Raw genomic sequence first — 16,201 nt, 5'->3', positions numbered from 1 at the left:
TTTTGTCATTTGTTCTAATTACTTTTGAGACCAAGGCTAGCCTATACGGGTCCTTTAGGTTACGAGTCCACATGTTGGGTCAAGTATTTTGAGCATCAAATGGTGTATTTTGATTTTGATTTTTTTAATTTTTTTTTTGAATATGGTCCTCACTCACTTGATTTTATTTTTGTTTTTGATTCTGTTGTAAATTTTGTGGACTTAAGAGTTTTCAATTTGGCCTTTCATTTTAATATTTGATTGTATTTTTGGTTTTGATTTTAAATTTTTATTCTTAACGCTCTTATTAAATTTTAATTTGTTTTTGATTTCATCATTAGATCCATAATCTTATTTTTTTTTTAATTTCATCACCCGGATTTTTATGATATTTTTTTTGCTTTTTTATTCATTAATTTTTTTTTCTGAGTTGATCTTTCATTGTTTGGATTTCTAAGAATTGACAGATATTATTTTTTTCGTTCTCTTTTTATAATATCAAGCTGTTAATCTTTTTTAAAAAATACATTTACAGCAATTTGTCATTGTTTTTTTTATATTTTAAAAAAATATCAGACCTGTCCGAAAGCCATATAGTAATAATCAAGTGGACTCGCACCAGCTCTATCCTTCCTCTTGCCTGTTTGTAGTGGTTAAAGAAAAATGGTGGATGAACGTATAAGTTGCATTTAACATGTCTCTGTCATGGCTCTGCAACTCGTACTGATTGACACCAATAACTCAACAACTAACTCGCTACTCCCAATAATGCCATTATTCGATGCAATGTGAACCACAAATAATTCAATGAAATTAAAGAATGGTGACGAATTTTTGTTTTCCTACCTTTTTCTGGTTTTTCAAAATCAGTATAAAGATAGATTGATTATAAATTGGGGGAAAAAAAAATATTATATGTTTTTTTATATCTATGAGAGACCCCACGTTGTAGGTTAATTGCTGCATGAATTTAATAATTTATTAAATCAAATGTAAATATTCTTTATTGTCACTTGAACCATCCCCTCGGATGTTCTCTTGCCCTTCAAAACACCGTTTCCTAGAGCGTTTTCCGTGCCCTAATAAATAGATAAAAATAAAAATATCAATATCACCAGCATGCATAATATATTATTTAAAATTTAATTTTTAAAACCACGGCCACATATATTATTATAATGTATGGTTATCATAATTTGATTTTGATCCTATATGTTTTTAATTTAATTTCTAAGAAGAAAAATCCTTAACCTTGATATTGTTCATCCCTTTTCTTCCCTCTTCCTCAACAAAAAAAAAAAAAAAACCATCACCTACCATCACTGTCCTTAGTTCCACAACACAGACACTATCCATAGCTCCACACCACAGACACTACAGTACCTCCCACAACACCCCAATCGCCACTACTGCCCCTTTTGGTTCCACCCAGCTCCGGCAGTTTTCCGGTCAAGTTCCAGTAGCTTTCAAGAGTTTAACTTCAACTCCATGTGACTTACCCTTTTTGTTTTTGAATGATTTGTATGTGCAATATTGATGGGGCTTTGTTAATTGGCGCACGGTTAACTTAATGTTGTGGGAATGTTGAAGGATGCAAGGGTGCTTAGATTCGGATCAGGTCAATTTCTTTGCAGGGAAAAAAAAACAATGGTAAAGTGCTATTATTGTATTTAAAAAAAAACCAACGACTCAAAATAATTAAAAAAAAACTAAAAAAAACAATAATCATCAAACTCCATGAAACAACAAACTGTAGGATGATAAAATTAGGAAAACCAAGTGAAATCATCAAAAACCTGTGAATAATATCATGTCAAACCTTAAATATAAAAAAAATATTAAATTGAATAGCAAAATAAAAAATAAAATAAAATTCACAAAAGAATCCAAAACATAAAAAAAAACAAAGAAAATCAATTTTCAATGAATTCAATGATGATGGAGCGAACCCGGTCCAACCTTAAATATAAAAAAAATATTGAATTGAATGGCAAAATAAAAAATAAAATAAAATTCACAAAATAATCCAAAACATAAAAAAAAAAACAAAGAAAATCAATTTTCAATGAATAAAATTTATGACACAGATCATGAGGTCAGATCACAATGTAAAATGCAAACAAAAAAATAACAATATAAAATTCTAAACCAACCAAAATAATTAGGGATAAATATGAAAAAAAAAAGTGATTTAAAAAATGAAAACCTAAAAAGAAAGAGAACCAAATTTAACGAAAAAAATAAAACAAATAAATCATAAGAGATGAAATTAGAAAACAATTTCAATTAAGAAAAAGATAAGAACATCTAAATATAAAAATAAAAATAATATAGATTATATTTGATATAAAATAAAATGTCAAGAAATAAAATTTAAAAACAAATTAATTCAATAAAAAATTTAAAACCAAAAACATCATAATTAAAATAATTGGAACCAAATATAATATAAAAATAAAGTGTAGAAAGACAAAATTAAAAAAAATAATTAACTTTAATAAATTATCCACGACCATATACATTACAATTAAAAAATTAAAAATTAAATTTAATATAAAAATAAAGTATCAATAAATAAAATTAATTCAATAACTAATTCAAAACCAAATATATTACATCCACCGACCGCGTCCCATCAGATTGGCAAATCCAGAACAGAAACGGCACTTGATGACCGAAGTCTAAACCAATACCGGCCCTCGATCTCAGGTTTCAAACAATCAATAATAAAATCTCCCCGTCAGACTATATATTTCTTGATAAGTCTCCAAATGTCATTTTCTGCAGCTGATCTGAATCTAACAAGCAAATTATTAGCCAAGTTCATGTTGATCAATAAAGAGACGGTCTTTCAAATCTTGCCTTTTGAATTAATTACGGTAAGAAAAGCAACTACTTATTCAAGGGTCCCTTAGACAGATTACTTTTAATCTTTATCTGATAAATTGCTCTTTAATTTATATATGTATATATAAAAAAAAAATAGAGGGGAAGGTAAATTCAGCATGCATATAGAAAACCTTTTACTAATCCCCGGAAAAATCAACGGCGTTAGTGCTGGGGTATTTCAATCTTTTTGTATTGATTATTAGAAATTTATCTAGGAATATACTTTTTTTTTTAATTTTTATGCACAGTAAAATTCACCTTTGCGTCGTTGGGATCGCCTTCGCATTTTCTTCTTGATGGTGCGACATGTGTAGCCGATGAGAGGTGATTTTTTTCACCGGTGGGGCTTTCTTTGCTTTTTTTTTTATTTTCTCCCTCCTCCCCTTAAAATTATAATTGGGTTTTTTTATTGTTGGAATCTCAACTTCAATCTTTATTCTTTTGATTTTTTTATTCTCGGTCTTTTTATATAATTTTTATTTGTTTTTAATTTTATTATTCAATCCCGATTTATCATATATATTTTTTTCAATTTAGTCATTATCCTTTTTTATTTTTATTTTTTCTTTACCTTTTTGTAAAGATTCTATTAGTTTTTAATTTAATCATTCAATCTAAATTTATGGTATATATTTTTTTAATTTCTTCCTCATTCTTTTGATATTTTGTTATAATTATTTTTCTTTTCAATTTCACCCTCCAATAAAAAAAATTATAATTGCCCTCTAATTTATTTTATATTCTATTTTTTATTATCATTAGGGATTAGGCTTTATGGTTTTTTCATACATGGTGCTTCCGATCTAATGACCTAGATCGCAAGTTCGAAAATTTAATGGAGAGGGGGGGTTGACGTCTTTTTTTGGCTTATTTTCTCTTATGATCTCATCATTCAACATTATCTTTTTTAAAAAATAGTTGTGGTTTTCCTTGATTTTTTTTTTCTATTGAATTATTTCGATCTTATGATCTAAAATGTGGATTTAACAAGTTAATCTGGGTTGACATGACTCTTATTGCCCAGATTACTTGTCTATCATGCTAACTCGGGTTGACTTGAATTAACTCGGGTTATTTTTTATCCCCTTTACCTAATTTTACACTTCTATATTTACTTGAATGGAAATTAAACACCATTATTTTTCTGTTCTTGAAAAAAATCTATTTCTCAAGTTATCATGATTTTTTTTTTGTTTTTTATCCATCTATTATTTTATCTATTTTTTAATTATTTGATTAAAATAAAATCATTTTAGTTGATCAGTCAAGACCATATCTAGAGACAAAAAAAAATAATATAAAAACACCAGCTTGCAATACACATGAGTCCACACTACATGATTCTGGAAGTAAAACAGCGTCTAATTCGAAAGTCAAAAAAGGTTGGATGGTGTAATAACAGTCTTTTTGACGAGGAAGCATGTATGGCATTCCGTGCGTGGAGAAAAGGGTGCCCGTCGACAGGGACACCACCCTCTCCCCACATTTGCAAATTGATATAAAATATCTGCAAATATACGGTGGCGTTCAAATTTCAACCTCACATGATCATCGTACAACGTCATAAATGACGGAGCTACTAGAAAAACGCTGCCTATAAAAATCCAATTTACAAGACAATTTGACTATAGCCGGCACCAGATGGCGAAGAAGCCCTATGACGGTGGTTTGCAGATTTTCCACCATGGGCGCACGTCATGGATCAGCTCAAAATACTTTTGTTTATGAATTCCTCTAATTATTTAGTAAACAATGTCGACAAAAAGATATATTAAAGAAATTAAATTCAATTAATTCAATCAACGTAGGGACATTCTCTCATTTTTTTTATTAAGCGGATATTCAACAAGTTTATATGCATCTCAATTAATCTCACGAGCTGATGATCTCTAGAGAATAAATCTCTAGTGATTTTGAGATTTATAAGATTCGAACTTTTGATTTTTAGAAAATAAATTTAAAATCTAATCAGTTAAATTATATCTCTAAGATTACATTCTCTCAATTTTTATATACTCTTGAAGTGGAGTTTTTTTTCCAAATTAGCATGGCTAGCAAACTTATTTTTCAACCAGTATAAGTGACAAAATAGCTCTGACTATTACACACGAATAATAATAGTTGGGTATATAATATATGATTAATTTATAGGTCACACATGTAGTCCTAGTATGACAAGTGGTTGCGTATTTAGCATATGCACAATTTATTGGTCTAGCAAAATTATTTATGCACGACCTATAGTATATATTATGCATATGCTACATTTGCGGTTATTGTTTGCATATATAATTAGTGTGATCAATGGCTGGGCATGTATTACAGTGAAAATTATTATTTGAAGGTATTAATTTGGAAAATAAGTTTTAATAATCTTCTGGAGCGGTTGACATGATAACCATTGGACAAGTCTTGTATTAGATGAACATGAAGTTGTCTGAGAGTCAAAAACCAATTTAATAATCCTAATTCAGCTGGATTTGATTTTGTAGGATCCATCTTGTGCCCCTTCACATCCTTTGAAAGTTTACGAGATTCAAGGGTTACAGAAATGCGAGAATTTACAGGAAACTCAGCTACCTCGCTGCCAATCTTTCCATTTTCTCTTCTCCATGCTATTTGAAAACACAATTTCAATCATGGATTAAAAAAAAAAAAAAACTTCTGCACGGCTTGATAGTGTGATTTAACTAAAAAAATATTTTAAAAAGCAATACCTACTATATTTTCAATTAAAGATGCACTTAATTCCCCGCGTTTACAAAGCTAATTGACTGTGATATTGTTGTTCCAGGAATTATAATTCTAATCCTTTTCCTAGCTTAGTTTCTTCATCAATTCTATATTCTTTTTTCAATTTGTTTTATTTTTAAAAACTAAAAATAGAAAATAAATAAGTCAGGTGATCAAAAGTTTAATTAGGAAAGAAGTATTAAGAAAAATATTAACCAAGAACGGTGTACACTAGTTTAATTAATTTTCTTACAATCTAGTTTTGATAAATAATAATGATTGAATTACAGGAACAATTAACACACCTATTTATTAATTTATCTATATCCACTATTTAGTTAATAATCAAATTACAGCCAGATAGAGCTCAAGAGGAAGTCAAACTAATCCTTGACAATAAATCATGTGTACACATTATTCAGTTGCCAAGACCAGCAGCAACCAGTTTTCAAAGAAATGGAATTAGTAATCTTCATATCGTTTCTTTATCTCAAGAAAAATTATAAAAAAATACAAATATAGTAACTTGTTTTTGAAGGGAAACGGAACCAAGAGCCAGAGTCTGTGGTCCTGTTTTGTGACCGGGTTTTTGAAGGGAAACGGAACCAAGAGCCAGAGTCTGTGGTCCTGTTTTGTGACCGGGTTTTTGAAGGGAAACGGAACCAAGAGCCAGAGTCTGTGGTCCTGTTTTGTGACCGGGTTCGAAGTTCATTCTATAGTTTTAAAATCTAGCTTGACCTGACACGTCAGGTAACTAAAATTAAGGAAAGAAAAAAACTTAATTCATCTAGTTAAAAATCCAGTTATAATTCATTGGTTATTTTTTTATTTTTTAATAAAAAACATTGTGTTTTATTATAAAATAGGATCGATATGATGACCCAATTAAAATTCACGAGCCAATCAAAACCTATAATCTGTATCTTAAGCTGAGTTGACCCAGTTAAAATTCACGAGCCAATCAAAACCTGTAATCTGTATCTGAGGCTGAGTTCATTACCGGACTGGGTTTAAATTCTATGGTTCAAGCAACTCGGAAGGAATGTCATTTCCGTTAATAAAGACAATATTAGGGGCCTTTAAGCCACCAAGTACACTCCTTAAAAATTCCTATATAAAGTGAACAAGTCGAATGGCTACAACACTCAAACAACGCCCCCGCACAAAAACCTTTTTTTAAAGTATTTCCTTGTAAGGAGACAAAAAATACACAATACATGTCTTTCTCCACGCAACCACCGTGTTCCTCCGCAACAACCACCGTGGAACCCTCCATTGCTACCTCAATCTCCACCATCCACCCGGACATCCTCCAAGCCCACATCCTAAACCGACTAGACGGCCCCTCCTTGGTCTCCACCGCATGCACTTCCACCGAACTAAATTCACTAGCATCCCAACAAGACTTATGGACCAACATATGCCACTCCATTTGGCCTTCCACTAACACGCCACGTATACGCGAAATAATCTCCCGCTTACCCAGCGGCTGGCGCTCTCTCTTCTCTGAATCCTTCCCTCTCACCACAGGCCCCCGGGTAAATCCCCCACGAGACCACGACCATCCATCAGAACTGATCTCAGCCGTCGATATTCATTACAAAAATAAGCTGATTTTTTCCAAGGTTGTAGAAACAGAGACCTCAAGCTCGTGGTTTTTGTGCTCGCCCTTCAGAATCGACATGCTTGATCCGAAGGACACGTGTCCGACTCCCATACCGAATTCAGGTTCTGAGGAAACATGCCGCGATCTGGCTGGTGATTTGAGTTTGAGCTGGATATTGATTGACCCGACCCGTTTACGGTCGGTGAACCTATCGAGTCACAAACCGGTGTCGGTTCAGAGGCATTGGCTGAGCGGCGAAGTGCACGCGCGGTTTGCGACAGTGTTGGCGGCAGGAGAGAGAGGATCAGCATCAGAGAGTGTGCAGTGTGGGATAGTGGTCACGTGCGGAGGGGGAGCCCAAGGAGGGGAGATGCACGTGAGGGGAGTGAGCTTGCAAGTGGAGGATATGGATGGTGTTTTCTTAAACGGGAAGGGTAGTTTGGGTGTTTTGAATACGGGGTTTGAGGGTAAAAAGGGAATGAGCGGGAGGAGGGAAATGGAGGGACGGAAAAGGTACGGGATGTTTTTGGAAATGAAGAGGGAGAGGAGGGAGAGGAGGTTGAAGAAGGAAGGGGCTCTGGACATGCTGTGTGTGTCTTTCGGGGTCATGGCTCTTGTCTCTCTTGGGTTATTTCATCTGCTGAGATGAACTTCAATCATAATTTTCCCAGGTTGTAAGAGTTGTTAAGGGGGAGGGTGGAGAGAGGGAGTTACAAAAACACACTCCTATCAAACAAGTGTACAGGCGATAAAATTGTTATTCTGTGACACTCGTCGGTGGAGCCAAGCAGTTAATTAGACGGCAGAGGGGATGTGGAGATGCATGTTGTGTCTCGTTCTCATCTTCTAAACGCTGCGTTGCATGTATTAAAACTCATTTCAATAATATGGTCTGGAATTAAGTTCTTGTCAATAGGCCGGAGCAATTTTGCCGGCTCGAAGAACATAGAAAATGACATAAACGTGAGGAGTTTACGAGAACGGGAGCAGCACAAAGAATGCCAGATGCGAATGCCTCTGGTTGTTGATTCACGAGGAAATGCTTCCCTTAATTTTGTCATCCCCGAAAGAATAGGGGTACCAATGAAGAAGGCTCTTACAACAAAGAGTACCAAAAACATGATTGAAACAAAGAGGTTGTCTTTTAAAAAAAGATCCCAATGATCAAACATGCAAAAAGTATCTTTTCAAATAAGCTCTGGTATTCTTTCCTTGTAGACAAGTAATGGCGAGAGCTCAATTGAGCTCTTTTTGGCATGAATGCTCGTACTCACTGCAAATAGAAATGGAATTATAGAATTCTGTGCAATTTCTTTCAATGATTACGAAGTTAAAGATGAAATTTGTGACGTTGATCGGTAATTACCGACACAATAAAAACAATAAAAGAATCCATCGACAACAAGACACAATACTACATTTCATTATATTTCAATAGAAATACAGATACAAACATTTCATCATCATTTTTAATTGAAAATCTAGTTTGTAACTTCCTATCGGGGATTTCTATAAAATTTATATTTATATTTTTATCAATGAACATATCTGAGATTTATTGCAAATATATATATAAAATGAACTCACGAAAATTAATCATTATTTTGGAGATATTTGCTTGAACAAATTGTACACCCATCATATGGAGCAACTTGATATGAACATTATTGAGACAATATACAAACTTAAGATGATTTTCCTTCCTTTATTCTCAACTCAATAGAGCACTTATCTATATATTTAGCATATGAGGTAAAGGTTAGAGATCTTGTGCAGTATAAATAGATATAGAATTACGTGCTTTTAAGCAATTGTCTATTGTCTTTTTGTAAATATTTCATTATTCAAACTCTATTTACTTTCTTAAAGATACATGTTTAACCTTAAAATAGGTTAAAAACAAATCACATGCCGAGACTTTCATATGCAAGACATATTATTGAAGAGATTTAACATTTATCTTGTATTATTTTGAATCTTATTTAAGAATAAAAATCAACCGCATTTCAAGATAAAATAATGGTGGTGAATTGTGTTTGAGGGGAAACTTGTTTATATTTTACCATTCTGAATGACCATTATCAAAGAATAAAATGATGAAAAGATATTTGATAAACATCAAATTAAAAAAAACAAATAAATAGTTATATAAAACAAATAATTATGCGTTATTCAATTTCGTGATGAATTAAGACCTTTTGTTTGGTAAATCAATTTTAAATAATTTTCTTTTATATTCTTATATAGACTGAATCCATTAACTATTTTAAATCATCAATTATTGTTATTCAATTGGTGGATGCCGGTATACATGTTGAAATAACGAAGCAGCTTTCTTAACTTGCAGATATAAAGGGGCGCTCGAGTTTTCTGTGAACCTTTTTGTTTTTCATTCACTTGAGTATATACACAGATGTGGTATTTCCTATCAATTCTGGAAAAGATCAATTTTGATGACACCTTTTGCATTAGAATATGCATGCATAAAGGTAATACAAGTTGATTCAACACTTAGCTATATATATATATAAAGAATAAGTAACTTAAAAAGTTCACATAATATAGATACGTGCTCAAACTATCATTGTTCTTAAATTCAGCATCTGGTAGCTCACAAGAACTTCTATTGTAGGCAGGCAAATCTAATTCTACTCTCTTCTAGAAAGAACAGCCTATCCACTGGTTTTAGTGTGCAGGTATTTGATTCAGGTGTAGCATGTTGTCATGCATTTGGAATCGCCAAAAAAATTTTCATCACATGCACGAGAGAACGAAATGCCAAGATTTAACTGGGATATAACTTGCAAGTATCTAAATCTTCCTGCAAATGACATAAAATTATATCCTCGTAGTTCAACTCTCAGATGTTGTTGGTTCAGGAGGTCCTCTAGCAATTGGTATCCCACCACCAAAATTAGTTTTGAGCTTTGCATAATCCACATAGATGACTCGTCCATTCAGTGCCTGCAATACATTTACTTGTTATTCCTGAGATTTTGAGTTCAATACAAAATGCTGAGAGGAATCCAAATTTACCTTCCCATTCATCTCATCCAGAGCTTTCTGAGCTTCATCTTCAGATGCATAAGTTACAAAACCAAAACCTTTTGATCTGTCCAAGGCTCGGTCCATCACAATTTTAGCTGGCAAAGGAAAAAGAATGTGAACTAGGACTGATCAAATAATCCATGCTTAGAGATTTTATCGCAGTGAACTTCAAAATACCTTCAACAACCTGACCATATTGAGAGAATGCTTCTGATAATCCATTCTCTGTGGTGTAAATTGACAAGCCTGCAACATAGCACATCGCAAGGAAGAAAAGACAAATTCAATTAGTTTTGGAGAATTACAGCCATGCTAAATATCCATGGCCAACTAAGTTGCATATAGATATTTGCAGTTCATAAGAAAAATGACAGTTTTTGGCATGTTAAACTTGTGAAGAGATAATATTATAAACAACAATTACCATGCAAAACTCCGTCAGTCTTGGGCAGTTTCTTATTTAGTTTACCACAGAAGAAACCAATACACATCCAAAACCAAAACCAAAGCCAGCCAACCCACCTTAGACTGGTCTGGTTGAATCTGTTTACCGGTTACACCCAAACAACTCGCATTCTAGACATTCTTAATTTACACTAGCCTTTTATAACAACCTACTTTCCCACTATATCATAAAACATCTTACAATATACTTAAGTTTCGGCAGAGCTAGTCTGCTATATATATACCTGCTTAGACTATGGGAAGAACTTAACTATCCCAGTCACGAAACTTCTTTAGTACTACATTCAACATTATGTTGTCATAGCAGCACATAAGAAGAAGTGTTTTTAATAAGAAAAGTTGCGAGTTTCCCTACCATCAACTCTGCTAGCTTATTGTTGAAAGACTGCTTACTCCCCCCACCACACAAAAACCATTAACTGATTGTGTTATTACTTCAATTAAAACGATCGGGGAAATTGTTAAAAGTGTTTCTTGGCTGAAACAAAGCAATAAAATGTCAAGATTGAAGCAGCCAATAGATGAGCAAATTGTAAGATTTTTGTGGCGGGGATGGATGACAAGTTGATAACCCAACAAGTTTTTTTTTTAAATTTTAAAGGGAGAAAAATGGAACATAGAAATAAGCAGCTAAAATAATCCATCAAATTAAAAATTACGAAACATAGCCATGAACACACTCCTAAGTCAAGTAGTTTTTTGGTTCAGACACTTTTACAAACCATTGACGAAACTGATGGATCAGACAAAAAAAAATTCTTTAGAATCACTCTACTTATTCAATTTGATGTTTTCTAACATAGAAAGAAACGATAAATATCAAGTTTAAAAGTGTTATCGTCGTGTAGTAGAAGAGAAGAGAGTAGAGCAGAGTACCTCCAACAAAGAGTTTAGTGGTTATGCCTCGCTGCCAAATGAAAAGGGCAGTTGGAGCAGCAACAAGTTTAGCACGAATACTTGAAAGCATAAAGCTTTTCTCTCCTGCGATTCTTCTAAGTGCCGCAGCCATTTACCAAATCCCTGCTTGTGTTTGTTTTTTGATATTTTGGGGAGCAGAGGACGACTCCAGGTTGAGGCTGTTTCTGCGAGGAGGGTTCTGTTTATATATTATGCCCTTCTGGGTTGGGAGGACTTGCTAATTACGAGCATGTTTTTGACAGCCCAAGTGTTGGTGGGTGTTTGTTTGTGTTGGACTTGGATCCTCTAGTCCACAGCCCTATTCCATTATCCATTCCTCGCCGCTAAGTCTCGTGTTATGTCACCCCTCACCAGTTCGTGTTTGTTATTAGGGCGTAGAATATTTTTTTATTTAAAAATGTATTAAAATAATTTTTTTAATTTTAATTTTAACATATCAAGATAATTAAAAAAACATTAAAAAAATATCAATTTAATGTTTTTGCAAAGAAAATATAAAAGCACTTAGAAATACAAACTACCACATTCCCAAATAAATGTGTGTCTATTAATTATTAATTAATTAATATTAAAAAACTAAAAGTTTTTACTATAGCTCAATATACAAAATAATGTGGAAATGGACTTGATGATTTCTTTCTGTAGGGGAAAAACTAGAGTCGGTTAATACTTGAATTGAAAAAATAAAATTTTATTTTATTTATTTTCAACCCAAACTAAATGTTCAACCCCATGTTTTGTCACTAAACTTTTTTTCTTTCAACATGATCCTTTCACATATTGTTGAATGCGGAATTGAACTTGATGATCATTTTTTTTTAATTGATTTTAGGTTATTACGACACCGTGTAAAATTCCAAGGCTTGGTTGATACTTGATTTTAAAAAATAAAATGTAATTTTATTAATTTAAAACAACTAAATATTTAGAGACTAGATTTGAAATTGAAACAAATATTCATCCCCCTTTTTTTTCAAAGCTAGGGATTGATTGAAAATGGACAGATTACGGTGATGCATGCAGCTTCCTCAAGATGTAAGGGTGGCCTTGCTTAGGGTCATTAAAAGAGTCTCGACAAGGACTTCCTCTTGAGATGGTGCATGACAACAATGAGGATCCGATGTGGTTCAGCAACCTATTTTTCTTCTCTCTCTCATCTCCTTGATTTTCAGACCTCACTCTTTCCAAATTATATTTACAGGACCATAAAAATAAAGACACCATTCTCTACTCGCAGGGATCAAACCACAATCTTCAAATAATTAGAAAGAAAAAACGAGATCGTGGAAGTCGAAAACTTCATTTCTCACAGCTTGTCCTTACTGGCTTCCCACTACACATCAAGACATAACCAGTACCAGTACAGTCCTACTAGAGAACCTAAAGAAACTGACATCACAAGCTCTTTGCTCGACCTCTGAGGCGTTTTCTATTCCTACTGTTACAACATTACATTGAACGAGAGAACCCATTCCTTTGGACCAACCCAGAGCTATACCCCCATTATTTCCAAGGACCAAGAGCTGTACGGAGAACTCATGTTGCAACCATTCTGTATTTGCCACATCTGTCAAAGGGAAGGTCATTGTGTATCTTCAATGCCTCATGGATGGTGCACCTTCAGCAGTGCTTGATGAAACATGTCAATGAATTGATCATCCTAGCATAAGAACAAACCAACAAACAATAATTTAGACAGATGCTCACTTCTCTCTTTTCTTTTTTTTTTTCAAAAGGAAAAGGAGAAATCAATAATTCAAAAATCGCTTAGTATCCAAGCAAAGTAGTGGCTTTTAAAATTTAAACAAGAGAGAATAGGTGGTTCTTTTACCCTGCACAGATATTAAAAGTACAATCTTACATTAAATAAGCAAGCGAATGACATAAAGGGGAGATGTAAGGATAAGAAAAGGATCAAGCACCTGAATAAGCATCAGAAGTGCATCACGGACTTTGTCCCTGCTAATAAGAGGTGTAGTGGCAGTTGAACTAGGAGTAAGAGATGGTGGTGGTGTGGGAGGTGGGAAGGGTTGAAGCATTGGAGTGCCATATGGTCGTTGCAGATTTAGGGGAGGCTGAAGTGCAGGAGCACTAGTAAGTGGCGAGGAGATAGGGGGTGGCAGCAATACAGATGAGGAAGAAAGGGGTGCAAAAAATGAGGGCTTCACAAGATTAGTGACATGACTGCCACTGCTGATTGGATCAGGAGTGCCATGGATGGTTTTTGAGGTGGGTAAAGATGAAAGAGGAAGAGACGGTATTTGTGGAACTAGTGGAGAGGGCATAACAACACTAGGTGGATGGGAGGTTAATGGAATGGTGGGAGAAGGCTGATATGGCTGTCTTGAATTTGCTACACTAGAAGCAGTACTTCCAATATTCATGGCTGTCTGCAAGAATAGTATTCAAAACTACTTAGGCATGTTAAAAAAAAAATTATGGTTAAAGTACATAAAATATAGCAAAATCAGACGAGAAAAGCATAGAAAGCAAGCAATAATGGGATTGGTGGTTAAATTAGTGCTGGATAATAATTATTACTATTACACTGATAGCACTAGAAACTCAATCAACAAAAGGGAATCACAAATTAGGCATTTGACAATAATGCAAGTGTATATTCAGGCATGGGATTGATAGTTTTCAGTAGAAAACATGCAAGTTTGAAATGAACCAACCATGTAAAGCATCAAACTGATAAATGGAATCCTAAATGGCACCATAGCAGAATTTACAAATATATTAATTGGCAAACAAAGTATAAAATCTAAAGAGCAGTTCTCCACAGTGTGTACGTGAAAAATAACTCTTGAGAACAAGCAAAGAAGTAAGGCACTTACACTAAAGAAGTTCTCAAACGAAGAATCTTCAGTGCTATCGTTGGCAGCAGAGGCAGTTGATGATGGTTCCAAGGGACCTTCAAACACTGACATATTTGGGACTGCTTCAAGCTCCTCATATTCACTAAGTGATATACAGTTTGTGCAAACAATAAGTTAGATGGCAAGCTAAACAGTCTATTTTCTCAATCAGCATAACTAAACAACAAATTGATGATTCAACATCAGCAATCACAGTTACATGTTTATATTGAGTTTTTAAAATTCCAGAGCAACATCCAAATGCACCATCAATTTCAAAGTTATGAAAGCTTGAGGACAAAACAAACTGATAATATTTGAGGGAAGCGATCATGGAGATGCAGTCTCATTTATGTTCATAGAAGAAGAATTTCTTCACATCCTAATTTTACCAACATAAAATGTTTCTTAATTATTTAAAAATCACTTAAACAATCCACGTTGATTCTTTTCATAATCAACTATGTTAAGATTCCCATATCCAATCCCAACCAATTCTTGGTTGAGCTGAATTAAAAGCTATATTCACATAGAAATATTCTAACAGCAGTAAGCATATCATGTGTTAAATTTAAACACCATTCAAATCAACTATACAAGATATCCAATAACTAATTGCAGATTACTCAATTATTCGAGAACAAAATACCTTTTGCCTGAAGCTACTTTTGGCTTTGCAGGAACCTTTGAGTAAGCATTAAGGATCCTGTAAACAACAATAAAAATCTAATTAATAAATCCACCCAGCTACTAATAATGCAAACAGCACCTAATCATTCACTCAAAACCCAAGCTCTAAAATCTATTAGGGAATTTAGAATATTTAAGTAAACATCAAACAAAATCTAACTAAATAAGTTGTCAAAGTAGAATTAAATTGTATGTACCTAGTAAAGAGGTTGGCAACATCCTCACATTCACGCCGATTGTAAAACCAAATACCATTAACTTCTTGAGATTGATTCCGATACAACAAATACGGAGCTTGAACTTCATACTCAAAATCCCCCAATAAATTCTCCACTAAGTTTTCTGCTCACAAAATAAATAAATAAATAAATTCAAAAACCTACCCAATTGATAACATACAAAAAAAGAAGAAAAAATAGAAACCTGTGTTTCGCCGGTTCATTACAATAAACTGAAACCGCGGTTGAGTATTCCTATAGAACCAAAAAAAAAATCAATATAATAACAATTACAAAACACAAAAGAAATAATTAATTCAGAGTACCTCTTGACTACAAAGAGAGATCCTTCAACATCCTTGCGGCTCTGAAATCAGAAACAATGAAATTAAGAAATCAAGAATGATAAAAATCAAACATCAGATTCGAATATAATTGAAAAAAAAGAAGTAAACAAGCACGCACGTACCCACTGATTGGTTTCGATATTGAAAGCGTAAAAAGTGACATGCGCAGCTGTGATTAAAATCTCTTCGATGAAAGGATCCATTCGCTGGAGTACAGTGAGATTGAGCATCTTAGTGCTCTGTTGATCCAGATTTGGCATCAATTTCCCTGTCTGTGACATTTCCTTCCAACCCTAACTCAAACGATCAGATTTTCCTTTCGATTTTCCCGGGAAAAGTTGTTCTAGTTTTCAGTAGCAAAAGAGAGCAAGAGCGAGAAGGAAGAGGGGAGACGCGTGTGGGGCTGGGCCGTGACTAATGAATTTTGACAATGAAGAGACGATACAC

General features: G+C 33.7%; 3 protein-coding genes across 3 annotated transcripts; 1 reads left to right on the top strand and 2 right to left on the bottom strand.

The window, feature by feature from the left end:
* The first annotated feature begins 6,734 nt into the window (after window positions 1-6,734).
* On the top strand, window positions 6,735-8,120 carry LOC133688913 (probable F-box protein At2g36090). Its single transcript, XM_062108558.1, has one exon. It carries the CDS (start codon window positions 6,819-6,821, stop codon window positions 7,854-7,856), a length of 1,038 nt encoding a protein of 345 aa, XP_061964542.1. The 5' UTR covers window positions 6,735-6,818; the 3' UTR covers window positions 7,857-8,120.
* Window positions 8,121-9,746: 1,626 nt separating this feature from the next.
* LOC133688993 (small RNA-binding protein 11, chloroplastic) lies at window positions 9,747-11,807 on the bottom strand. Its single transcript, XM_062108685.1, has 4 exons — window positions 11,597-11,807; window positions 10,433-10,501; window positions 10,244-10,350; window positions 9,747-10,171 (listed from the first exon to the last, which is right to left on the bottom strand). Exons 1-4 carry the CDS (start codon window positions 11,727-11,729, stop codon window positions 10,061-10,063), a joined length of 420 nt encoding a protein of 139 aa, XP_061964669.1. The 5' UTR covers window positions 11,730-11,807; the 3' UTR covers window positions 9,747-10,060.
* Window positions 11,808-12,919: 1,112 nt separating this feature from the next.
* On the bottom strand, window positions 12,920-16,201 carry LOC133687925 (mRNA-decapping enzyme-like protein). The gene is made up of 8 exons (XM_062107271.1): window positions 15,877-16,201; window positions 15,734-15,774; window positions 15,613-15,662; window positions 15,387-15,531; window positions 15,149-15,205; window positions 14,479-14,602; window positions 13,561-14,028; window positions 12,920-13,298 (listed from the first exon to the last, which is right to left on the bottom strand). Exons 1-8 carry the CDS (start codon window positions 16,033-16,035, stop codon window positions 13,242-13,244), a joined length of 1,101 nt encoding a protein of 366 aa, XP_061963255.1. The 5' UTR covers window positions 16,036-16,201; the 3' UTR covers window positions 12,920-13,241.

Source organism: Populus nigra, chromosome 3 (genome assembly GCF_951802175.1).
Source record: "Populus nigra chromosome 3, ddPopNigr1.1, whole genome shotgun sequence".
NCBI lineage: Eukaryota > Viridiplantae > Streptophyta > Magnoliopsida > Malpighiales > Salicaceae > Populus > Populus nigra.
The sequence above is the reverse complement of the archived record's forward strand: the minus strand, read 5'-3'. Positions and strand labels throughout refer to the sequence as shown.